Here is a 27,647-nt window from a genome sequence, read left to right as displayed (position 1 = left end):
AATGAGGTTAGTGCTCATCTAACTTGGCTCCTCAGCAGCATTGGAACCAGTCCATCTCTCCCTTCCACTTGGGATACGTTCTTCACTTGGCTTCCAGGTCACCACACTCTCTTGTTTTTCTCCTTACCTCCCCAGTTACTTCTCAGTCTTCTTTGCTGGCTCCAACTCTTCCCCTAACCTCTTAGTATTCTAGGGCCCTTCTTTTCTGCTCTATCTACCTCTATGCATTCCTTTAATGAACTCAGCTACTTTCACAATTTCATAGATTTTATTACCACCTATGTGCTGATGATTCCCATATTTATATCTCTGACCCATATTTTACCCTCCTCTTAACACATCCAAACTACCCAAAATTGAATGCCTTAACTGCCTCCACAATTCAACCCATCCCCAGTCTTCCCTAACTCAATAGCAATATCATGTTTCCAATCACTCAGGTCAAAAAACTTGGTTTATTTTTTTCTCCTCCTTTTCTCTCTTACACCATATTTTATCTACCAGGAAAATCTTTGGGTTCTATCTCTTAAAAATATCCAGAATCGGTGCTGAAGCTGTGGTTCAGCGGCAACGCACTTGTCTGGCATGTGTGAGGCACTGGGTTCGATTCTCAGCACTGCATATAAATAAATAAAAAGTAAAGGTCTATGAACATATATATATATATATATATATATATATATATATATATATATATATATATATTTAAAAATCCAGAATCCAATCTCTTCTCATTTTCTCCTTTGCAATCACAATACGAGAAGCATCATCATCTCTCACCTAGATGGCTTCCCATCTGTTCTCCCTATTTTCACTCTCACTTCTGAAGTCTGTTCTCAACTTGCAGACTTTGTGACCCCTTTCAGCGAAGTCAGATTGTATTACTCCTTGACTCAAACCCTCCAGTGGATTCCCACTCCCCCCACACACACACACCTTTTTTTTTCTGCTAAAAGAAGAAGCTACATTTTCACAATGGCCTACACAGCTCTATATGATCTGGCACCCCTCACTCCTCTAACCTCAGCTTATTCCACTCCAGCCACAGGGGCCTTTTTGCTTTTCCACAAACATGCTAGGTATGCTTCCACCTAAGGTAGGATTCCCTGTGCCAGAAATTCCTCTCACCAAGATATCTACATATCTAACTCCCTTGCTCTTTCAAGTCTCTGTTCCCAAGATCGCTCTTTTTAAAACTACAACCCACCCCTCTGCAATCTCATAACCTTCTTTTATTTCTTTTATTTTCCCATAATACTTACAACCTTCTAAGCACTGTTTAATTTACATATTTATTATGCATATTCCATATTATTGGTCTTTTCTCACCAGAAAGTAAATTTCATGAGAGCACAGATTGCTATCTGTTCAGTATTCTAAGTACCTGGAAGCATATTCAAGGAGAAACTCAAATAGTGTTGAAAGAATAAATAGTCCCAGTGTAATGCCTAACACATAATGGATGCCTACCAAATATTGTAAAAGTGAGTGAATGAATAAATACTTTGAGCTTCCCACAAGTAAGGATGTGACTTACTCATATTTATGTTCCCAGTACCCAGGACATTAATGAGGATTCAATAAACATGGATTGAATTTTTAAAAATTGAAAGTGAGATGAGACTGGACACGTGAGGTGCCAGCACTTGGGGGTTGGGGTTCACATTCCATGAATCCTGTTTCCTCCATGGCCACTCCTAACCTGGAGCTTTCCATATCTGGACCTTTCAAGGTATAATTCTCAGTTGCCAGAATGAAGTGACCAGGTAAACACAATGGAGGAAGGGACAGATTCCTGAAGAAGGGCTTCCCTGCAGCCCTTAACCAAGGATTCATCACCAGACTGCACAGGTAGGGTTTCCAGGTGGGTACGCTGTGATCTTATAAGCAGCAGATGAAAAACACGCTCCCATAAGCTTTAGCTCCTATGTCAGATTTCCAGGACCCAATTTTTGATAACCCAGAAACTGGAAAATCAAGTTACTTCAACAAACACATCCCTTGTACTTCTCCTTTCAGGGCTCCACCTCTGAATAGGTGAGGCTGGCAATGGCTCAGGGGATTTTGCAGCCCATCATTCATGTCCACACTGGGGGAGGGTGAAATGGCTCCTTGTGCTGCTGCCGAGGGACAGGTTGGTTCCTACTTGCTATACCCCTCAAGTTAGGGAGGAGCATTAGACCTTCCTGACTCCACAGTCCTGCTCTCAACTAGAGAACACAGAGTTGTCACCTACAGGAGAGGCAGGAGGGGTCAGGTGATGCAGAAGAGTTAGTGTGAAACTGGAGGTCAAGTGTAAGGAGTTATAACTGTGCTACTTTATGGTACTGTATGACCTTGGGCAAATGATTTCACTCTGTGCCTAGTTTTTTCACATTTAAAGCTTAAATTCTAGTCAGGTGCAGTGTTCATGCCTATAATTCCGCTACTCAGGAGGCTGAGATATGAGGATCACAAGTTCATGGCCAGCTTAGACAACTTAGGAGACCCTGTAAAATTTAAAAAGGGTGGGAATACTATTCAGTGGTACAGCACTTGACTACTAGGTATGAGGCCCTGGGTGCAACCCTTAGTGCCACAAAACAAATAAACAAACATTGGCTAGAGAGGAAAGAGCTAAAAACCAGAGAACGTAAAGGAATGACCAGAGAAATACAAGTTGAGCATCACTAGTACAAAATTCCAAAATCCTCCAAACTCCAAAACTTTTTGAGTACCAACATGATGCCGCAATTAGAAAATCTCACATCTGACCTCATGTGTTAGACATAGTCAAAACACAAGTGCATCAAAAATATTGTATAAAAATTGGATTCAATTTCTAGGACCAAATATAGATATATGTAGATATATATCTGGTGCTGGAATTTTATTATATATATGCATATATTATGTAATATAAGTATAAATATACATATTGATGGTGGAAATTTTATGACATATATATTATAAAATTACCCTCAGTTGATGTGTATAATGTATATATGAAACAAACTAATTTTGTGTTTAGACTGGGGTCCCATCCCTAAGATAGCTCATTATGCACATGAAAATATTAAAAAATCTGAAAACCAAAATACTTCTAGTCACAAACATCCCTTATCCAAAAGGGATACTCAACCTGCAGAAGGCAAACTAGGAGTGTGACAAAATGGAAACTAAAGGAACCATGCATTTAAAAAATGGGTATGAGAGGAAACAGAAACAAGATGTCTAGACTGTTCTTTCAAGAAGTTTAGCTAGAGGGCTGGGGATGTGGCTCAAGCGGTAGTGCGCTCACCTGGCATGCTTGCGGCCCGGGTTCGATCCTCAATACCACATACAAATAAAGATGTTGTGTCCGCCAAAAACTTTAAAAAAAATATTTAAAAAATTCTCTCTCTCTCTCTCTTAAAAAAAAAAAGAAGTTTGGCTAGAAAGAATAGAGAAGATTTAAGATGGAGAGACTTGAGTATGTTGAAAAAGGGATAGAAAGGAGTGAGTAGAGATGAAAGAAAAAGAACAACAGGGAGGCTGGGCATGATGGCACATGCCAATAATCTCAGCAGCTCTTGAGGCTGAGGCAGCAGGATCATCAGTTCAAATCTAGCTTCAGCAACTTAGCAAGGCCTAAGCTGTTCAGTGAGACCCTGTCTCTAAATAAAATATAAAATTTTTATATTTTGTGGCTCAGTGGTTAAGCACCCCTGGGTTCAATCCCCAGTACCAAAAAAAAAAAAAAAAAAAAATGGAGGGGGAGTCAGTGGCATTAGGCTTCTGAGAAATTGGAAGGGAGGGACTGTAGTAAGAGCAAGAAGACTGGCCTCAGATGACAAAGGACATCTGTTGCATGAGAGAGGAGAAAGAGGAGAAGATGGGTGACTATGAAAGTCAGTTTATGTTCATCCCTCCAAACATACAAAATCATAAACTTAATTCTTCTGATGTTTTCAGAGAAAAAACTCAAAATTTTACAGGCCCAAGTGTTCTTGGTGAGCAGTGTAGAATCCCAGGAAGCAAAAGGCTTTCGCAGTCCTATCTTGACCTGGTACAAAATGACACTTAACTTCTCTTCACTGCTCCTGAATCAGAACAAGGTAAAATGAGAGCTGCTTCAAGTTGAGCTATCCATAGGGGATGTGGCAGGATGTCTGGGAGACGACAGCCCAGGTGTAACCAGGTCACCTGTGGGAAAGTGGTCCAAGCGTCACTGAAGTAGAAGTTACAAAGCATGGGCATGCAGGTGGGGATAGTTATATTCATAGAGAAAGACAGCCTCACTCTTTGACATAGCAACTTTAAGAGAGGAGAGGGGACCTGGGGATGTGGCTCAAGTGGCAGTATGTTCGCCTAGCATGCGTGAGGCACTGGGTTAGACTCTCAACATCACATAAAAATAAAATAAAGATATGTGTCCACCTAAAACTAAAAAATAAATATTAAAAAAAAAAGGAGAGGGGAAGAGCCCACCTGCCTCATAAACTGAGATCTTATTTTATGTACTAATCCATAGTGAAATGTTGCCCATGTCACTGCCAGTCACTTGATAGTTCCAAAAGCCTGGGATTTGGGGCTGTTTCTCCATCCACTGTTTCATAGCCAGTACTTGGACTCTAGGACCAGACTTCATCAGCATCTCTTAGCCTGACGTGCAAAAACAGCACTCATGTATTAAGATTTAGGAGGACAAGTACGTGCCAAGGTGACAGAAAGCAGAACACCAAAATGCAGAGGCTGCCAAATCCCTGCAGTCCAACTCCTGCAGATCCAAAGCAACACCACAGCCACCCAGTTCAGGCCTTGTTCCTCTGGTTTGCTCTTTTCAACCCTTGGAGACACTCTTTCTGAAACCACAAAGGGGCTACTTTCTCATTTATAGGGCCAATGTTTCTAACAAAAGCTCATCCTCAGGGGACAATCAGAAGAAATGCTGAATTCCAAATGAAGAAGAAAAGGAGAAGGAGCCCATTTAGAATACTGCCTCTTTGGTCTGTTATCCAAAGTCCCTAAAGCATCAGGGGAAGACAGAAGGAGAAGAAAAGGCAGGGAATCACAGGGAGGTGATAACTAACACTTAGCAGCCTGTCTATAATAAGCAAATGACATAATAGAAATAAACACAGCTCTGGGGAGAGGTGCTGCCTGCGCTGCCCTAGCAGGCCCAGGGGCTCGAGGGAGTCATGCTGGGCTAGAAACCCGGTTATTTCTAGGGCACCACACAGAGTCTGACCTGAATCAGGAGCCACTTGAAGCAGGGGCCAGAGGAGGCCTGATGGGAGGCTGGAAATCACAGTGAGGCTCCAACCAGGGGACCTTGCTCACCGGCCCCCTCCAGAGGTGGGAAAGGAAGAAACCAAAGAATCCTTCAAAGAAGGATCCAGGGGTCTCCTGAGCCTCCATATTTCAGTAGAGGTAACCAGGTGATCAGTAAAAGTCAATAATTCCTTTATCACTTCCCTGTTCACGGTTGTTCTTCCTAGAAAATATGGGTTCAAATTAGCTCCATCCCTAGTATGATCACTAGTAGGATCAGCTAGGAATTCACCTGTTTTGAGCTTAAGGTTCCTAGATGTAGAATTGGGAGAGGGCCCACTTCCAAGGTTTTTGTGAAAATTAAACAAAACAACATGTTCTGTACATTTTTGTCTTTCCCATGCCCCTCTCTACTTGAGGATTTACATTCTTAATTAAAAATTCTTTGTCTATATTCCCTGAACACCCAGCAAGAGGAGAAGAGGGGAAGGAACTCAGAAGTCTCCTGTCATTCAACCCAAAAAGAAAAGTCACATTCAGATAATCAATGGGAGACTGAAACAAGAAGAACTGGTACTAAGCACAAAGTTTTGAATTTGGAGTGGAATGTGAAGAACTGTCAAAAGGTAAAAAGAAAACAAGAACAGAATTCATCCTGAAAAGAAACTTCACAGAGAGCTGGTTGGTTGTCCTGTTACATAAGGGGTTGATGTTATAGGGTTATAGGCAGGGATAGGGGACCCATCTACTCACCAACACCCAGAGTTCCAAACAGTCAAATCCAGGGTAACATAAACTATCTGTTCACCAAAATGCATCTTGCCTTTCACCTTTAGGAAGAAGCAAGAAATGATGAAAAAATTGTCCATTTGAGATTTCTTAAAAAATCAATACAGCTGGATACAGTGGCACTGCCTGTAATCCCAGTGACAATGGAAGCTGAGGCAGGAGGATCTCAAGTTCTAGGCCAGCCTCAGCAATTTAGTGAGGCCCTAAGCAACTTAGCAAGACCCTGTCTCAAAAATAAAATCAATAAAAAGGGCTGGGGATGTGGCTCAGTGGTTAAGTGACTCTGGGTTCAATCTCAAGTATACCCCCCCAAAATATCAATACACATAATATGTCCCAAGATCAGAACATACATTCAAGCCAACTTTCCACTTCCACAGATCTCATGCAGTGAGAAAGGATGACCATGATGCATCACAAGACCCTCCAAGACAAACTGACTTCTACACTCACTGAGGCCATAAAAGGCCCCAATGCATTTCAGTAAGATTTCTGGTAGCAAAGGTTGAGGTCAAATAGCTTCCCAGGTAGCAAAAAAAAAAAAAAAAAAAAAAAAAAAGTGCAAGTTTGCATATGTGGCCCATCTTCTTCCAAAAAAGTAATTAACTTATTCATCACATATACTGTGCCACCAATTATAAGGCATGGCCTGACTTAGAGATGTCCATGTTGGGGCAGGAGGGTTTTGTGCATCTTGGGACCAATGAAGTAGGATATGTCTGCCCAGGGAAATATTCCATCCATGTCTCAAACTCCCACTCTGTGACCTTGCCTTTTAGTCACTGGCAGAGGGACTGTGAATAGGTTATGCACAAGGCACTCTCTGAGCACTAATCTTTAAGAGTGAGCTGACTGGTTAGCTATAATAATCACAGCATGCTTTGATACAGCACTTTGCAATCTCAAAATGCTTTCATGGATGTAATCTCCTCTGATCCTCCCAATATCCCCGTTAGGTAAGAAAAGTAAATATTGTTAGCCCTATTTTACAATTAACAAAACAGCCTGGAAAAGGTTAGTCATCCTAAGGTTACAGAGCTAGGAAGTGGCAAATTAGAATTTAAACCAACATCTCTCTCTCTCTTAGGATTGTGCTGTTTTATGAGACAAAGGCTGAGGTTAGGTTAATCCCAGCATTGTCCAAAGAAAATTCCATGAGTAACGCCTAACTTCTGTATTTTTATGTCTGTCTCCATTCACCACTGATTTCCTAAGAATGATCCTTTAAGTTATAAGGGGCAGGTATGGAATTCAGTAGTTTGCCTATCCCCTAGAAGTCCCTGTTCATGACCTAGGAAGGAAATATCTTCTCTGCACCAGTAGAACATAGTCTGACTGAGCCGCTCACACACGTGCCCCTAATGTTTTGTTAATTCCTTCTGAAAACCAGGCAGAAAAGTCTATAGATTCCTGAACATAAAGGCAACAAGAACAAAAAGAACTTCATTACCCCAAGAGGCTGGGAGACGCCTGGAGAGCAAAGACAGAGAGCCAGAAGCGGCCACCCAGCCTAGGAGAGGAACAAGCTGAAGCCCACAAGCTAAACAGAGAGAGATCCAAATTTTATGGAATATTAGGTTCATTTGGAAGTAAGAACAGCCTAGATATGTGTGTGCATAAAGCAAGGAGGTTCCCTCTCTCTGCCCTCAGTTCTTTCTCTCCTCCAGCCACCCTTCAGGAGTCCTCTGCTCTTAATGGATCCCCTCCTTATTTCTGTCCCATCTCCATCTAACTCTTCATCTCTGGCCCCAACCTTTCACACAGGCGCCTGCTCTCCATTAAGAAAGTCCCAGATGTCCCTATTCCAGCTGCTCCAAATCATGCTTTCTGCTACAGACCAACTAAAACTACTTCCCATCCCAGTTAGGTTTGGAGGGTTTGGTGCTGAGGTAGCTTCAAGGCAGTGTGCTAGTCCCAAAAGAGATTTGGAATTCTCTTTCTTCCACCATGAATTCCAGCTTTCATTCTATCAGGAATGACCTTCCCCCACTATCAACTACCCAAATCCAACTTGATCCATCTGTCTGGGTTTACCTATTATTCTGTCTTGGCTCCTTTAAGTCTTTCTGATTCCCCTAGCTAGTTATGTATTTGTCCTCTGTCTCTCGGTAAGTGCCATACTCTTTGGTAGCATATGACTTAGTACCATTAATAACAATTTGACAAATGCCATCACCCTCACAAGATCTTTATATGCTCCTTGATGGTATGTCCAAGTTCTATTCATTATTACATCTTCTGCAAAGGGTACTGTGCAGAGGAAGTACCCAACAAGTATTTGACCTTCCTCCATGTACCATATGTCCACTTGAGTCTCCCACCAACAAATGGGGGCTGAGCACAGACCTCCTGGGTTCAGAATTCTGGCTCTGCTATTTATAGGTTTGTGATTTGGGGCAAGTTATTAATCTGTGATTGGATTCCACCTTTGTAATAAAGAGGATAATAACAGTATTTATTTCACTTAGTTATTGTGGGAACTAAATGAGCTAACATTTATAAAGTGATTAGAACAGTGCCAAGTATATAACAAATCTCACATAAGTATCTGTTAAGTAAATAACATCATTGCCAAACTCATCATTTTCCCCCTTATAACTTCATTTTTGTTAATGGCATTATTATTTCCAGCTTTCCAAGATCAAACCTTATTGTTTTTCTCCTTTATGATTGCTACCCAGGTCATCCCCATGTCTCACAGATTCTAGAAAGAAAATATCTAGTTTACCTGTTCCTTAGTCTCCATGGCTTCTAGGACTTTATAACTACATTCTTAATCTCCAGAACACGTATTCCTCCCCAATTCCAGGCCACTCTGAATCATGTGGACAAAGTACTCACAAACATTCCTCTCTTTGTATCCTATCTCTGTTCTAAAACCAACAATGGCACCCTATCACCTCCAGAGCCACGTTGAAATTCCTTTGTCTGCCTTGAGAGACCCTCTTTAATCTGCTCCAGCTCTGTTTTCCTAATCTTATCTCTCTACATCTCTACCCCAACAGTATTAACATCATCATGGTCCTGTACAGACATTTTTCTCTACCTCTGCTCAATTGTTCTTTCAGCCCAGCAGACTTTCACCTATCTTCCTAAATTCCCCAAACCTATTCATTCTGCAAGGCTGACCACCAGTCGTAACACTGTCCTAGAACTTCCCAGCACCAACTGATTTTCCCCCTTCTCTCTAGTCTATTTTACCTTTGGACAATTACTATGTGCCTTTTGCTTTATGTTACTTATTAATCTGATATTCCCAACTAGATTATAAACCTCGCAAGATCAAGATACAAAACTGCTAGATCTCCCTAGCATCCTTCAAAAAAAATATCAATCAAGGAGCTAAAAAAATAAAAATAAAAATATTTTAACTGATATTTGATTTTGAACTTGCCTCTCCCTTCCTTCTGGAGGCAGGAAGTGGATGAGGATGTGATTGCATATCCACCTGGCTGATCCTATATGCTGTGACCACAGATGGTGTGGCAACCCTACCTAGGGGATTTGCTATAGCCAAAAAGCCTGCTCTCTGTGTTGACAAACGCCAACAGTCTCTGTAATCTAGGCTGCCATATGGTTCACCCAGCCCTGCAGCAAAATCAGTTTCTCAGGAATATCTGAGAGATCAAGCACGCCAACTCTACTATCTATGGAGTGCAGGAGGTCACCTTGAGCTAGATCTACCCAAAACAGGAAAAAACAGAACCTCCAAGGACAAGCCAAAGGCCAACCAGATGCAAAACTGACATCCTCTGAGATATCTGTCAATGACATCTGCCCCTTCTCTGAAATCCAGTGATATTGGCCCAATGAGCCCCCTCCATCAGCACTCTTGGGGCTTCCCAAGAAGAATCCACAGCTGAGCAAGGGCAGAAAGAAAAGGTACACTGCCCTCATTGTATGGAGAAAACTGTCCAAAGTCAGAATTTAATTTCTGTTTTCATAGCATCTGGTCTGGAGGGCTAGTAACAGAGTGAAACAATTTTATCATTGAGCCAGCTGTCCTAATTTAGGAAGGACACTCCCCATTTTTGGATCAACTGTTCATCATTTCCCCATTCTCACTTCTTTGTGGATTTTGAAGGCAGGAGGAGGTCAGGCCCCCATCATTTTCCTAAATTGCCCCAACCCCTCCCACCCAATTATCACAATCACAGACTCCTTGAGGCTGCTGGGGTTTGATACTCAGAATGGAATACAGGGGAAGTCTAGCTTCAGGGAAAAACTCAGCATTTCAGACATTTAGAGTGTCTCTCAGCGCAGGATTTTGCTAAGATTTACGTAGAAAAACTGTAAACCCATGAAGGCTCTATTTCAATGCCATGCCACTTACCTAATTGGCTTAAAACACTCTCTCCACCTGAAGAAGAAACATAATTTGTCTGCTGAAAACAGAAGCCCAGAGCATGAGTAGAACCTGCTCAAGGTCACACAGAAACAAAGACTAAGGCTGGACCTACAAAGGCTGATTTCCAGGAAGGACTCTCACCATTAAAACAATAGCTAAAAAGACCTGATTAGTCCCCCTTTCCTCATTTAAGTCCCCACAGCCCAACTCTCCTCCTGGCCACCTAAAGGAAGGTGCTGTCACTTCTAACTGCCCAATTTGGACTGAAATCTGCCATCTGCCGGCCTCCTGTCATACTATCCACACATCTCCTGAGTATCAAGAACACCCGGATAGATCATAGATCATTTTGCTGAAAAACCTTCTCTCAGGCTGATTTTCCTTTTTTTTTTTTTTTTTTTTTTAAATCAGGATCTCCCTACGTTGCTCAGGCTGGCCTCAAACTCCTGGGCTCAAGTGATCCTCCTGAGTAGCTAGAGTAGTAGGACTATAGACACATGCCACTGTACCCAGCTGGGCTGATTTTGAATCAGCTCCCTTGGCTGTGTTGTGTGGCTATGGCACATGTAAGTGTCCTACAGAGGAACACAGAAAAAGAAATTAGTTCTTCACTCATTTTCCCTTCAACTTACATTTACTGAGCTCCCATTATCATTTGTTAACTTCATTACCAGGAAAGTGATAGGGATACCAGATTATACAAAACCACCAGGTCTTCCCATCCCTGAATACAATTTTCAAGGTGCTTTCCCATAGAATTTAATAAAACACAAATGTGACCCACATTTCAGAGATTTGGTGTTTATTAATATTATAAACAGTAGCAACAAAGATAGTAAAGAGCACTTTGTAACTAACCCACCCCTTACCCTACTTCACCTAAAGCATCAATCTCAGTGTACTACTCATAGATCTATCAACATATCACATCCCTAGGACCGCCTCCTTCCACAGGCTTATTCCCATGGCCAGTTCTAATCCTGAGGGAAAATCCTAAAGTCACAGAACCTTTGTTAGCCATCTATTTTAAGGAAGGCACAAATTGATACATAAAGATACATCCTCTGCTTCCCTCTTACATTCAAGAAGCCCACAGCGTGGAGGATCATCCACAGGCTCTCCTCCTCCCCAGGTTGCTCACAGAAGAGCTGTGAACCATACCAAGACATAGAGGTGGGCATGGCTCATTCTGACTGAGGGAATCAGAAAACGCTGGGAGGAGAAGGGTTGAGCCTTCCAGGCTCTGAGCAAAGCCTGGAAAGATGAGGAAGCTGGGAAATGAGTAGGAAAGCAGAGGCACACCAAGCCAAGGAAACAGAATGAGCAAAAGCACTAAAGAAGAAAAGTGCACGATTTGGGAATTTTGAGCAGTATGTTTTGGCTATAGCAAAGATAAGTGTGGCAGAGTGGGCTAAAAGGCTCACAGGCAGGTGGGGGCCTCATTGGGGAAAGCTTCGCGTGTCCTGTGAAGGAGTTTCAGTTTTCTTCACAGACAATGAGAAGCTACTGAAGATTTCTGGGTTGGGGAGAGATATCCTGTTTAGAAAGCCAATGCCAACAATAGATGATAGATGGAAGAAAGCAGAAACTCTGAAGGTAGGGAATTCCATCTGTGGCTACTATGGCAGTTTAGGTAAGATATAGCACTCCGCTAGAGCATTGTGAATGAAAAGAACTGAATTGAAGAGACTGCAGTAGTAAAAATGATTATGACTTGTCAATGGAAGGGGGCAGGGTGAAAAAGCAGTCAGAGATGACTCTGACATTTCTAATAGCTTGGGAGACTAGATAGATGTTGTTATCTGAGATGGGAGTGTCCTAACCTGAATGGGATATGGTAGGAATACACTAGGCTCAGTTTAAGACTTTTTGATTTGTACCCTTTGTTAAGACTTCAGAAAGATCAAAGGCAATGCCTCAAAGAATCTTGAGACAGACAAAAGACCCTCCATGGATCTTAAGGACATGCCTCACAGATCCTCCCCATTAAAGAATAGGGATTCACTAATCTTCAGGGTATTGTCCCTCAGCAGCCTCACAGGATGCTTAATGTAGGGAAGAGTATGCATATCTTGGTAAGATTTGTGAGCATGGCTTTTGTCTAACATAGTGAACCCCAAAAAAAGATTCACTGGAAAGCCATGTATTTGTTTTTTTTTAGTTACCAATGGATTTTTCACTTTATTTGTTTATTTATATGTGGTGCTGAGGATTGAACCCAGAGCTCACACATGCCAGACAAGTGTTCTACCACTGAGCCACAGCCCCAGTCCCAAGCCACACATTTTAAGAAATAATTAGGGGGCTGGGGATATGGCTCAAGCGGTAGCACGCTCTCCTGGCATGCGTGCGGCCCGGGTTTGATCCTCAGCACCACATACAAAGATGTTGTGTCCACCGATAACTAAAAAATAAATATTAAAATTATTTTAAAAAAAAAGAAATAATTAGGGGCTGGGTTTATAGCTCAGTGGGACAGCACTTGCCTAGCATGTGTGAGGCACTGGGTTCGATTCTCAAGACCGAATATAAATAAATAAAAATAAATAAATAAAGATCCATCAACAACTAAAAACTACTTTAAAAAAAAAGAAATTATTGTGCTATCAGGAAATCCACCAATGTGGACTAATAGAGATATCTATAAGAGGAAGTAGGCAGAGGACATTACTTAGTGGCAAACGGCTGAATTTGATGGAATATGAAGGCTAACCCAGAGGGCAGAACCAGGATTCCACAGGGTAGAACTGAGAACCCTGAAGAATCTTCCAGGGCAGTGGCACTGAGCCCTACTCATATGCCAGGCTGGATTTTGGAACTGCTATGGACTAGTGACTGATGCTTCCCCCTTTCTAAATGGTTTGGTAATTTTATACATGGTGTCATTTAGGGAAGCTGGGCAAAGGGTATTTGGGAGCACTATGCTGTGTTTGCACTCTTCTTGCAATTCTGAAATTATTTCAAAATTTAAAATAAAGTCATTTTAAAATGTAAGCATTACAGGGCTGGGTTGTGATTCAGTGGTAGAGCGCTTACCTTGCAAGTGTGAGGTCCTGGGTTCCATCCTCAGCACCCCATTAAAAAAATTAAAATATATTAAAAAAGTAAGCATTACTTTTTTTAAAAAAAGAACCATCTAGAGCAGTTATCCTACATCTATCTAAGCACTGTATTTGGGGTGGAGGGCAGACACCTTGTCCCTTTAGTTTATGATCTTTGGATCAAGAGAAACAGACTGAAGTGGCTGTACCCAAGGAGGTACATCTGCATCTAGACCTGACTTACATGGCAAGGCCTGGCCCTGCGCCTGAGCCTGAACCTGATGTCATAACAGATGAGCCTCCTTGGGGGAGAGCGTGGTCTTGGGTGGGGATGAGTACATTCTTCTGGAGTGAGGAATATAAGTAATCTGTGCCAGAGGGCAGACTGTAATGCCCACATTCTTTAACACTCCTTTCATCTAGAAGCAAAGTGTACATTCTCTCCTTTGAATCTGGGCAAGACTTAGTAACTCTCTTCTAACAAACTGAATATGACTTCTGTGACTTCTGAGGCTAGATCATAAAAAAGACAATGCGGCCCTCTCCTGGCCCTCTTCTGGGATGCTTCCTCTTGCAGTGAGGAAACCCAGGCAAGGTCTCTGGCCTTCAACCCCAGCTAAGCTCCCAGATAAAAACCAGCCAGCAGCATCTGCTAGACAAGTCAGAAAAGAAAGTTTGAAATGGCCTAATCTAAGCTACTGTCTGACAGTCCAACCACAATCTGAGTAAAACTACCTGAGAGATACTAAACCTGCTCTCTGAGCCCTTCAAACCCCAGAACTATGAAAGATTCTAACACATAACTGGTGTTTTGTTATGCAGCAATAAATAACAAAAACAATGTGCTATGGGCAGCTGAAACTGGATTGAAAAATGTCAATGAAATCAAGCAACATTTCTCAAGTTCACATAATTAGCAGGGAACAGAGACAGGGTCTGGATGCTATCAGTCTGGATGCAAAGCCATTCTCTTTTAGCCAGTGATGGGCAGGACAGTGAGAGTAACTGAAACTAGCCTGCATTGAAAGTTTGCTACAAGCAGATGCTATCTTCCACGAAGTAACTCACCAAGTCCTAAGCCTTATCACGACGATATAAGGTAAGTATTGTTATTAGCCCCATTTTAGAGTTGGGAACCTGAGGTACCACGATGTTAATTTACCCAAGGTGATAGAACTCAGCCAGTCACAAAATCATATGCACCCAATTGAAAAGTTGCCTCCAGAATATGCAGTCTTACCCCCCTAGGCTAATACCCAACAGAGTGATACTTCCAAAAAAATATTACACATGGGCTGGGGTTGTGGCTCAGTGAAAGAGTGCTCGCCTAGCATGCATGAGGCACTAGGTTCAATCCTCAGCACCACATTAAAAAAAAAAAAAAAAAAAAAGGTGGCACATGTCTGTAATCCCAGCAGCTGGGGAGGCTGAGGCAGGAGGATCATAAGTTCAAAGCCAGCCTCAGCAAAATCAAGGTGCTAAGCAACTCAGTGAGACCCTGTCTCTAAATAAAATACCAAAAATAGGGCTGGGGATTTGGCTTAGTGGTCGAATGCTTCTGAGTTCAATCCATGGCAGAAAGAAAGAAAGAAAGAAAGAAAGAAAGAAAGAAAGAAAGAAAGAAAGAAAGAAAGGAAGGAAGGAAGGAAGGAAGGAAGGAAGGAAGGAAGGAAGGAAGGAGGAAGGGGAGGGAGGAAGGAAAGGAAGGAAGGAAGGAAGGAAGGAAGGAAGGAAGGGAGGGAAGGAAAAATTACATAAACTAAAAACGGAACCAAGGACAGCGCCTTAGGAACTATGCCTTTTACAAGGTGGTCAAAGGAAGAAAAACCCATGATGGAATGATCTGAGAAGGTGGAGACAGGGAAAAGAAGCACGTGAAAGGCACATCAGAAAAACCAAATGTCACATTCCCCTTACTGGCAGGATTTGCAAACTACCTTCAATCTTCAAGTGTGACCAGGTCAACAGCAAAGCCAGCAATAAAGCCCTTCCCCAAAACTCAGAATTGTTAGTAACAAACTCTTTCAAAATCTTCCAACTACAGAATGAAGAGTAACATCTGTTGGATTACCCTCTGAGTCCTGTAAACAGAGCAATACTATTGCCCTTTCTATTTTTCCTCCTACAATGACAACTTGCCTCTACTCTGTAATGATTAAGCTATTATTTAACTTTAGAGAAAAGAAAAGTAAACTCTTGTACCTGATTTAAAAAATATAGTTCGTGACCTTGGGCCAATGAAGACCACTAGAACTCTTTGCCAACTTGATGTTTTCTGTAGACACAGCTCCCCAGCAAGCACTAAAGTTCTAAGTTATCCCTTCACAGAACTATCTAAAATCAATGCCTTTAACTTTTTCTCCTGTACATCAATCCCTGGACCGAAGGCAGACCATTTGCTGGAGGCCCCAGGGCTGCACTACCACCCAGAAGAAGCACAGAGCCCTCTCTGTGTAGGGACAAAGGCAGAAGCAGGGATAAAGCTGGCCGAGGGAAAACAGTCCTCCCAAGGGCACCGGTCCCAGCTCCAGCTCCCATTTGCCCTCTCAGCTAAGCACATACCATGCACAGTGGAAGCCTACGCCGATAATTTACATAGTGAGAAAGGAAGCAGCAAGCTTCCCTCAATCCAGGACCACCCATATGCCTCCTAAAAATACAGGTTCCATTCTTTACAAGCAGCAAGGGTTTTCTCTCAGAGGTGACCATATCTTGCTCTGCCCAGAAGGTAACTCCCGGTTCCATATCTTAGGGTCTTAGTATTGACTTGAACCACTTGAGTTGAGCCCTGGAGGTGCCATCTGGGAGAAATCACTGTCAGTAGATGACCAAGACAATGTCATGTTACAAAGAGAGCAGGAAATGTCATTAGCCTTTTTGGAGAAGGCAGCATCCTATGAAATGATGCCCGGAAGAATGGGAGAAGCCTTCAGGAAAAACCTCGCATCTCATCCAAAAGAACCGAACCTGACAGATATGTGGGCAGATCTGTAGGGCGTGGTTCTACCCTCATCCTATGCCAGGACTCGATCCCACCTTCCCACTAGGTCTATCAATCTGAAGTTCAAGGAAGGGTTGGAAACTTTGTAGTAGGAATTTCTGGAGATTTATCTGATTCTTCAAAATGGGGACTGACCAAGGGCTGTTGCCTTTTTGACGAAAGTGAGTAAATTATCAGGCCTGAGCAGAAAGTTGGGGAGCAAGGTAGGGCAAAGTGGGAGAGGTGGAGCCTCAGGTAAGGGAGTCTCAGAAGCAAAACTCATGTGGAAAGTGTATGGAAAAGAAAGTAGCTGTGAGTGAGCGGTCAGGCAGGCCGCCCTGGGAAGCCCCAGTGTCCTTTGGAAAGAAACTCTCCACTTCTGGGCCTTGGTTTCACTCTGTGACAAATGAATCATGTCATGGTCTGAGACTCCTTTCTTTCCTTTTTTTTTTTTTTTTAATTCTTCCTTTCATTATCCGCCCCCCCCCCCCATCAAATTGACCAACAACAATGCTGGGAAAGTTGCATTGGGTACAGCTCTGCTATTTTCTCTTGCCGAGAGACAATTTCAACGCAACCTGACAAAACAGATCAGCTGCTTAATTCACCTGTTCCACCCTGAGGGTAACGAAACTCTCTTCTCTAGAGTCATGCCGAGCTATCCAGAAGGGAGTCATCCATTAGGCAGTGCTTGGGAAATGCAGTACTGGTCTAAGCACGTGTGTGAGGTGCTACACTGAGATCATTTTTGTGGCCACAGGCGCTAGTAGAAGGGACTCAGACTTCAGGAGGTTGAGTGCCAGAGCCTCCTATAAGGTCATGACTAGAGGTGTTCAGGCCTGGAAACTGGAAGAGAGCTCCCTCCCTCTGGAGAAGCCTGCACCACATTTCCTACACCCATATTTCATCCAAGCATATGTGGAGAAAATGCTTCCTTTCCAGGAAATGGTAACAGAATGAACATGCCAAAGGAGGGACAATTGTATTAGCAATAATAAAGAAATGGGAAAGGAAATTAAATGAATAATACCATTTATAATATCATCCAAAAAAATATTGAACACTTAGGGATGCATTTCAAATACTGCTTATATAATTAAGAAAAACTCATAAGCCCTGCCTATCATTCAAGTCTGGTGAAAATATCACCCTAATCTACCTCTCCAGGCACCTCACCCATTTCTCCCTTTCCTTCTGTTATTTTGTCCACAAACATGCCCCTAAACTACTGAGATTTCTGCTTTCTTTATACAGAACCAATTTAATAAATCAATTCATCTCTCTTTATCCCAAGCTAACTTACCTTATCTATCTCTGACTATTGAAAGTCCATTTAAAACTACTTCTCCAAGAAACTTTCTTTAATCATCTAACCTGATATAACTTTTCTTTATATTTGTCTTTATGTGGTGCTGAGGATTGAACCCAGTGCCTCATGCTTGTGAGGCAAGTGCTCTACCACTGAGCTACAACCCCAACCCAATGACCTTTCTTTCCTTTATGACTCTTCTGCTCTTTTCATAGCATTTATCATAGTCTAGGTTGAATACTGTTCAGTCTTTGTACTTATAAATTGTAAACTCATTGATGGCAGGTACTATGTCTGATGCAACTCCCCTGAAGTACATTTTTTTTTTTTTTTGGTACCAAGTCTTGAACCTAGGAGCACTTAACCCTGAGCCACATCCTCAGCCATTTTTTTTTTTTTTAAATTTAGATACAAGTTCCCACTGAGTTGATTAGGGCTTCACTAAGTTGCTGAGGCTGGCTTTGAACTTGTGATCCTCCTGCCTCAGGCTCCCAAGCTGCTGGGATTACAGGTGTTCACCACTGCAGCCGGCCATGTATTTTTTTTTTTTACACAAAATATATATTTAATATTTATTGAAGCAAACATCTAAAACATAAAATTGAGAGGAAGCTTTTTTGAATAATAGAAACTTTGGGTACCAAATTGCATTGCTGTCACAATAGAAATAATGATATCCTGACTTTTACAGCTATTTAGCCATTTGGTAACTGTGACCTTCCTTTCATTCAATTCTGAGGAATATAGTTCATCTTGGTTTCTGTTAATTGGACCAATATTAAGATCAAGATCAAATAAAGCATCCCAGCCTAATGGACAAAGATAGATCCTCCGTCTTTATAAAACAGTTCAGGGAAAGAAGGGGTAGGGGAGCAAATGTCCTCAGCACAGGCAGGGAATCTGTAAACTGATAAAGAAAACCATAAGGCATTCTGTTTCTGGAGAGAGAATAAATAGTAATCTGACCATCACATCTTGGGAGGGTCTGTGTTGCTAGTAGATACAGAAACCCTGTAAGATTCTTGTGCTTTGGTCACTCTAGAAACATCTAGGAGGGAAAATGAATCATTAACCACCTCCCACCCACCTTCAGGAATCTGGCGGCACAATCAGGTCTTGAGCAGAGGCAGGCTCTGAAGATGGTAGGCCTCTGTCCCAGAGAAGGTCCCTGGAGAAGCTATTTGGCTCTCACTGAATGCACAAGTGGGAAGGGAATATGCTCATAGGCCAGAGCTCATGTGGCACACTCTCCCTGCAGAACTAGTCAGAGAAAGAAGGCACCTTAACTTAACCTCGTTTCATAATTATCAAAAACATCACAGCCGATTAGCAGCAACTGATCTCAATCAGTGTGAACTTGTCTTTTCATCCCACATTGGCAAAAGCTTGCCGGCTCTTTGCCTGGGTACAGCATGTCTTCTCCATGTTATCCTAATGCCTTTTAATCATCCTTCATGTTTGCTTAAGTTCTCACAGCTTTGCATGGCTCTCTAGCTCAGCACAATTCATCCATGTGTATTGTTATTATTAAAAGAGTTTCATTTCACATAAGACCATCATTTTTCAAACCTGTCATAATTTAGCACCTCCCTGCTCAATTCATCCATTTTTCCCAGTTTTCTAAAGAGTTCCCTATGTCATCTCTTGAACTTCATAAACTAGAATTATTTCTATGTATGATTTCTGAAAAGTAAGTGATAAAAGAAACAAGAAACAAGACAAAAATCTTCATTCTACATACATGCATCCAAACTTAAATTTGGTGATGATGGAGTCAGATTTCTTTTACCTTTAGTCCATATTATACTAACAACACTTCAGACTTTGAAAAAAAGACCCAAAAACAAGTTGTTAAAGACTGCACAGGAGAAATTTCACTGATATTGACATCACCATTCCTTTCCCAAATCAATATTCAGAATTACTAAATGCCACAAAGCCAACAGGATTTAGGGGGTTAAGACTTCCTGCTGTTTAGATATTTGCACATTTACTTTTTCCCTACTTATCCAAATGGCAATGCCCCGATCCTCTGAAATTTAAATACTATCTTCAAGTCAGTTACCTTAAATATACTTCAAAACAGTTTTCAGATACCTAAATCCCCCTGGACTCTCTTACAAGCTGCATATGAATATGGTCAAAATCAAACTCTTCATCAGTAACTGGGGTCTTTGGCTTCTGGATAAAAATCTAAGCAATTGTGCACTGTGGAATTTTCTCTTTCCATCTAAGGAAATACTGTGACTTCCATATGGATGCTACTGTGAGATTACCAAGAGCATTAATCAGTGGGAGCTACAGAATGGACAAAGTTACAAGCCCTAAATCTCAGTGACAAAACTTTGGTTCTGTCCTTTGAGCATCTTGATGAAGATTCATCATGAAAAACTTCCTAATGGCAAAGTATCTGAAAAGTAAGTTGGTATTTTCATTCCTGATCCTAAGATTATACCTGTGAAGTAGAGTACTAATTAAGGGGAAAAGAGTATCCTTTGACTAGATAACTCAAGGTGGAAAGGAGTCAGCTATAATTGGAGCCAAATAGTTGAAAATTTGGGTTAGGATATATATATATATATATATATATATATATATATATATATATATATATACACACATACATATACATATACATATAATATACACATACACACATACACATATATATAAACCTGGGAAGAATTTACCATAAAATTGGCTTAATGGCAAAATTAACATTATCATCTGTTAAAAGAAAAATGAAAGACTACTTTGAAAAATGTTTTTAGAAAAATACACATTTTAGATAAATACACATTTCAAAAATGTTATCTTATAATTGCCCTAGAGCTGGATAGCTAAGGAAAGGGATGAGGGAGACTTTTCTCTATGTATTCTTTTTTTTTCTTTAAAATTTTGTTTTAATTGTAAATGGAAACAATACCTTTTTTTTGTTTATTTTTATGTGGTGCTGAGGATCGAACCCAGTTCCTCACATGTGCGAGGAAAGTGCTCTACTGCTGAGCCATAACCCCAGGCCCTCGTCATATATTCTTATGTACTTTCTGAATTTTGAGCCATATAACCAAAATATAAATACATTTTTATTAAAAAGATCAAATGGGGGCTGGGGTTGTAGCTCAGTGGTAGAGTGCTTTCCTGCCCAGGTGAGGCACTGGGTTGGATCCTTAAGCACCCCATGAAAATAAGTAAATAAAATAAAGGTATTGTTTCCATCTACAATTAAAAAATAAATAAGCTTATAGTTATTAGGAAATAAAATTAAAATATCTAGATAACAGAGGTGAGGAGGAAGCACGCTTGCTTTGATTGGAGGCCACGAGAAAGTTAGTCCCCTAGACTGTCAATACACTATCCTCCCTAGATCTCAATTAGGTTGTTAGTTCAAACTAATAGTTGTTTTATTTTTGTTTAAATTTGGGGGAAGGGGAATGGTAATCTCTCTCTCTGTCCCCCAATTAAGTAAATCTTCTCTAACAAGACCTTTATTCTTACTGCTCAAATCCTATTAACTCTAACCAGCAGAATGATTAAGCATATTGTGGTTATTCTAGTTGATAAGGACTCCTTGGGGGGTGGGGGGGGGGAGGTTCCCATAGTGACAGGTAAAGACTATCATCAAACTCAGCTTTTCAGCCTAGGGCTTGGTGTCAGAGATCAGGGAGTTAAGGTTATTTTAGCGTGAATCTAGAGGCTTTCTTTTTGAATGTCTCTTGACTTCATTCATTCAAACAGCCCTCAGGGAAAGTCCTATAAGCAAGACACAGTACCAAACAGGGAGGGTTGGGCAGGGGAGTCAGGACAGAGAAGCCCTTAAAGATAAGATAACTGCCCCCAAAATCACATTCTGCAGAGGAAAGCAACTATGACAAGAAATGATGACATTAGGATGGCCATTCAACCCCACAATCTATAACCAAGTCTTGTCCTTACCACTAGGACTGGTCAGTTTCTAATCTAGTTTTATTTTCCCATCTTCAAGCTGAAGCACAGCTGGGTTTCCAGCTGGCTGGGGAAGAAAAGATTCTTTAAATAAATGGCATTTTAAAAATATGCAGTCGCTTTTGCTATACTGAATTTTGTGAACCACCTTCCTCTAATATATAATTCTGGGTGCCAAATTAATTTAAAACTCTCTTAAAGGGCTGGGGATTGTAGGTCAGTGGTGGAATGCTTGCCTAGAATGTACAAGGTCCTGAGTTCAATCCCTAGTACAGCAAAATAATAACAACAATAATAATACAAATAAAACTATTCTAAAGAATGTAAAGTCTCCAAGAAATACACCTTGTTCATGTTTAACAACAAAATACACTATACACTGGAAAATAGCAAATGAGAAAGTCCCTGTGGAAGAAATGTTCTTTTTTTTTTTATTGCTAACTACTGCATTTACTCAATAAGGAAAGAGCTTTAAAACATATTTATAAGAAAGCAAAAAGATGGGGTGTAATTATACCAAAATATATGCAACCATCTTTGAAAATGCAAGATTATTTGCAGAACTGGATTTTTTTATAGCATGGCAAAGAATTGCTAATCCCTGAAAGGCCATCTAACTCCATTTCTTCTCCTTTTCACTGATTGCACAGAAAACAACTCCATGTATGCAATCCTCTAGAAGTGCAAAGATTTTATTCAACTCTTTACCACCAGAGGTAGTATTTTTGGATAAATGATACACATGAGAGCTGTAAAAATGCCCCCCTGCATAGTGATGATATTTATCATTTGACAATATATTGTCAATGCAGCAAGACCCCCACCTACCATTGTCCACCTTAGTTCACAGACTTAAAGTCAACATTTCACTGTTGAAATTAGCCATATAGGAGGACCGTTTAAAAGATGTGCAATGTGACCCCTCATTGATGCTACTGAGGCATTGCCAACTTTTAAGCACAAATACCTCTTGGAATCCAGACACACTCAGAGCAGGAACTGGCTAAACAAAGTAACAATTCAACCTCAGTTGCTCAATATAACAGCCACAAGGACAGTTTCCAAGTGCCAGTTTCCCTATTTTGCAACGGGCAAATCTGCTCCAAGGAGAAAATGTTCCCAGTGACCCTGTGGCCCAGAGGGCTTTCTTTAGAATAGAAAAAAGAAAATGAATTTGTTAGCTATTTCCTGCTGAACATAAGGAAGGTGTTGTGGTTAGATAGGATGAGTTTGTTTCCTTATTTAATTATACTATTACAGTACCTGTTTTCTTTAACCACATGGTAGAAAATAAGAAAATGTAGTTAATATTCTTTTGTCATCACCAATTCCACAAGTCTCCTCTCACAAATAGGCCCTTTACTTTCTAATCCCCTTACATAAAACTCCCCAAACTGACTCCCTATTCACTATGAATTCAAAGCAAAATTTTTTGCATTCTAAAACATTACTGCCATACACATTCCTGCTCCTCTATAATTTATGATGTGTGAGGTCCTTCCCTTTACCAGTGATTGCAATCCTAAATTTATCTTTCTGAGAACTATAGTACGCATGCTATTTTAATAATATAAGATGGCCATGAACTATATTTCTGACCCTTATCTCTTTCATGATCTTTGCATTCAGTGGTTAAACTATTAAATGTTCACTAAAACCAACAAGGTATAACTGATAAGGCACATTGTGTTGGGAGGGGAAAGGAAGAGATGGGGAACAAGGGGACAGAGAAGCCCACTACTCTATGGGGATATCTGACAATGGCTGTCAGGTCCTCAGTGGCCCAGACTAGAGATCATGTGAAGATGTGCACTGTGCCTATCAGGAATAATTCAACAAAACCCCAAACAGAAGCTGTCCTTGAACAAGGTTCAGTAAATGTTTTTACTGTCTATTTCCCACTGAACAATACAGTTCCACAGATTCCCAAGGGATCTCAGACAAAATACTTAATAGAATAAAAAATTAGAAATTCTTAACTAGTCTCAACTTGTCATCATAAAATATTTAGGAACATAAAACCAACATTAAAAAACAGTCAACAATATTCCTTAGAATAATGTCAGCACCATAAACTGCTGTTATCTCTGAAGTTTTTTCTCTCCTTATTAAGACACTGCCAAGATTCTTCTCATTAAAGTGATGGCAGTTTAACATAGTGCCTAGATATACTCCCACAACTAAACTCCTAAAATTTGCCTCTTGAAGGTGCGGGGGAGGGAAGCTTCCAAAAGTCAAGGCATTAATCTAGAAAGAAGAGAGCAGCAAAACTTCCAATGAACTGTTACACATATTTTGCTACTCAAGGCTATCTACACTAACCAGATTCAATTGGTAAACTGGTAAACATACCAACTTCTCTAAGAATCCAGGTCATCTATGGAAATTCAGTGGTTATACAGTCCAGAGTCACAACAAATGCCACAGATTCAGCCTGAGAACAAAATGAAACCCCAATATGAATAAGCACAGGACAGGCTGACAGAATACTCCAATGAAGGGACAATTCAGTTTAAATATCTTACTGAGAAGTAAGTACTGGATTCAGGGACAAAAAGAAAAAGCTGGTAAACTGACATTTCTTTAACTTCCATTCTCGGCTTCAGGGATCTCCAGATTCAGTGATTTGTTTCAAATCACCTGCATTCTTGTGCAGCACCCAACATCATGAAGATAAGAGATGCAGTGGATACATCCGGCCAGGAAGATGTCCAAGCTGAACTTACAGCATTCAGCAGAAGTAAGTTACTCTATTTCATCATCATCATCATCCAAAGCTCTAGTAAGATCCTCCAAAAATCGCTAAAAGGGGTGTCTGCTAGCGGTCCTGGAGGTTTGCTGTGCTACCCGCTCGGCGAAGACAGGCAATCACCATAGAGGGGGAGAAAAGGAGCCACATGGAGGACGGAAAACAGTAGCAGAAAAAGTCCAACTCTGCCTGCGCCAGCGGTGTGGATGGCAGAGCAGCGAGCCCCGGGAGAGGAAGGAGGGGGCGGGGGATCATTCCCTAGGAGAACTTGTAAGCGGAGGCCTTTACAGCCTGAGAGTCTGCCCCTCCGATCCTGCAGACCCTGCCAGCCTGAGCAAGGCAGGCCCTTGGGAGCAGAGCGGGCGAGGCCTCGGAGGGTCACTCCTGACTCACTGAGCCTCAGGCCAGCACCGCCCGGACCTTTTCGTGTTTCTCCTTCCGCTACTGGGCTATGATGGCAGCTTTCCAGCTCCACATGCCATACATCAGCCGCAGATCCCAGCTGGCACAGGCCGGAGCCTCCCCCAGCCCCCCGACCCTCGCACACTTTGAGCCTGATCCTACTTCTCCTCAACCTCAACCCCCTCACCCACCCATGCCAGGCGCCCTGCCCAGGGGTGGCCCCACCCCCTCCAGCGGCCGGACGCTGCCAGGCCTGGGCACCTGCAGCACCTCCCCGCCCCACCCCCATTCTCCATCACCTCTTCCCTCCCCCCTTCTCCAGCAGAGGGAGGGGGCAACTCACCGCAGTCAGTGCACAGGATCTTGCCCACCTCTTTCTTGAGGTTTTTGCTGTTGGTGTCAAGGGGGGCAAAGGCCGTCTTAAAGACTAAGGGCTGCTCCGTGGGCTCTAGGAAAAAGATGTAGCGCTGGTTCCTTTCGAGAGGCGCACAGGAGCCCACGCTGATCACCTGCTCGCGCTGCAGCCCCCCACTCCGGAGCGGCCACTTGTCCAGCACCTTCACGAGCGCTACCCGACCCGTGGCGGGCGGCTCGCGGGTGCTGTTTGAGCTGGAGCCGCCGGCCGGAGCCAGTCCCTGTACCTTGCCCTCCACCACCACGGGTGCCTTGTATGCCTGGTCCTGCACAGACTTGAGGCTGGGCGAGTAGCAGGCGAGCGACACACCGAAGAGCAGCATGGAGAAGCCGGGGGCCGGGTCGCGCCTCATGCCGCCGGCGGCTGCGACTCGCGAGCGGGCGGTGGCTCTCTGGGCTGCGGGGCTGCGGGGCTGCGGCTGTTGCTGCGGCCGCGGCTCTGGGGGCGCAGCGGGACGGGAGATGCTGCTGCTGCGGCGGCGGCTGCTGCTGCTGCTGTCGCTCTCGCTGCTGCTGCTGCTCCTCTCGCTGCTGCTGCTGCTGCTGCTGCTGCTGCTGCTGCTGCTGCTGTTGTCGCTGTAGATGCTGCACCGAGCCTTCTCCAGTGGCGGCGGCGGCAGCGCTGAGCAGCAAACCTGCCGCATCTGGCCAGGCCATTTGGGGGGCTCCGCCGCTCAGCCGCCGCCGCCTTGGGAGGGGAAACAGAGCCCGCTGGAAAACCGGAAACAGCGTAATGTTAGCGCCCGGTAGCCCTCCACCCGCAGCCCGGGGAGGTGGCCCAGCTAGGGCAGGGGGCAGGCGGCAAGCGGGCCGCGATGCGCAGCGAGGCGCAGCGCAGCGCTCCCTCCCTGCGCGCCAGGACTTGGAGGAGGATGCGGAGGATGGGACGCCCGCCCACTTGCTCTCTCGCGCCCCCTCTACCCCCGGACCAAGTGGGGAGCGCGGCTTCTGCAGGGAAAGCTTGGGACTGCACTGCTTTAGTGCCCGCCTTCAACCCGCAGGGGCACGGGAGGAATCGTGCCACCCTATGATCTTGGGATTTATCGGCATGACAGTGGGGGTAATGCGTGAGGAGAGAATGTAAAAGAGATAGTGGCTTCTGACAGCATCTTTTGAACATGGGAGTAGGACACAGGGCATTTCTCCTGCCTTTGGCCATTGGCTGTAAGAATCAGGGACGTTGCCACGGGTCAGGATGGTGCGCCGTCCTCTCACCTCCTGAGCTGTCCTCTTCCCTAGGAGGACCCTGGAAGTGGGCCCTTATACGAGCCCACGTGCTCGGCCCTGCCACCGCCTGGTGAGTGCTGGATATTCGAGTTGAGGCGGGGAAGGATCCCGGCCCCATCATTTTGTAAGGGTTGGGGCTGCCAGGAGTCTTGTCTCAACATTAGGGACGCTTAATCAGAGGTGGCTGTTGGAAGAGGGTAGTTTCCAAAACTCCGGGCTTTCTCCAGAAATCAGGAAGAATTAAGCTGCACGCTACACAACCCCATTTTTTTTTAAAGCAGCTCCCCAAGGGAGATGGATGTCCCTTGGGAGTCTCTGTCAGGACCAGAGACTGATCCACAAAAACTGTTTCTTTATAAAAGTCTGGTGCTTACAAGAGGCAGAAGAGTTTGTTCCACTGGAATCAGTGTCTTATTTAAAAAACAAACAAACAAACACATATATCTCCATAATCTTTTCTTCTATTAATGAAGGTCCAGGAAAGGTTTACCAACCAGCTTTTATTCTCGAAGGATGTTGAGCTCAGGAATGCTAGTGAGGTCTTTAAGAATTTCATCCCTGTATGGGCCTCCCAGGAAACTGGCCTAAGGATGTCTGACTTAGTCTAGGACAGCTATTCTGGAAAAAGAGTGCTAGACATTTTATCCTATCCTATCTTAAGAGATGAACTATATATCCCAAACCAATAGAATTATTGCTCCCACCTGACTCCAAATTCCCTATAATTCTTAATGACCATCCAATCCATTCCAACAAGTCTGTTAATCTCATCTTTTATCCCTCAACCAAGCAATCACCAATTTTTTTTTTAAAATCTTAAATTTATATACTTCCCCTCCAACTCTGCTTAAGACCAAGTTGTCATCTGTCACCTGGACAACTGCAAATCCACACCTTTTGCCTCATCACCCAGCTCTAATCCGACCACTGCCTAAGTGATACTTCTAAAATAAAATTATTTCTTTCAGCAAGGCTCTTTGGGGGGCTCCTTTTACTTAGCCAGTTCCATCTCCTGAGAACCTACCCCTATGCTGAAATCCTCAGCATACTGTGCTGTTTCTTGGTGTGCTTCTGCATGTGGTATCTTGTGTTCACCTTGTCTTGTGTCACCTCCATCTTGTCTAACTGGAAAATATTGTTTCCCCAAGACCCAGCTCAGCATTATACCTCATTCCCCTTCCTAAATATCCACCATCACTCCCATCACCATG

General features: G+C 42.8%; 1 protein-coding gene across 5 annotated transcripts in view; it reads right to left on the bottom strand.

Annotated features, from left to right (window-relative positions):
- The window catches only part of Nrg2 (neuregulin 2), a 179,362-nt gene extending 153,509 nt beyond the window's left edge, over positions 1-25,853 (bottom strand). For all 5 annotated transcript variants that reach the window (XM_076855972.2, XM_076855973.2, XM_076855974.2 and 2 more), the window contains exon 1: positions 25,139-25,853. In XM_076855972.2, coding sequence (XP_076712087.2) covers positions 25,139-25,853 — 715 coding nt within the window. The remainder of the gene's footprint in view (positions 1-25,138) is intronic.
- Between the last annotated feature and the right edge of the window lie 1,794 nt (positions 25,854-27,647).

Source organism: Callospermophilus lateralis, chromosome 5, assembly GCF_048772815.1.
Source record: "Callospermophilus lateralis isolate mCalLat2 chromosome 5, mCalLat2.hap1, whole genome shotgun sequence".
In the NCBI taxonomy this organism is placed as follows: domain Eukaryota; kingdom Metazoa; phylum Chordata; class Mammalia; order Rodentia; family Sciuridae; genus Callospermophilus; species Callospermophilus lateralis.
Note: the sequence above shows the minus strand (reverse complement) of the source record. Positions and strands in the feature narration are given on the sequence as shown.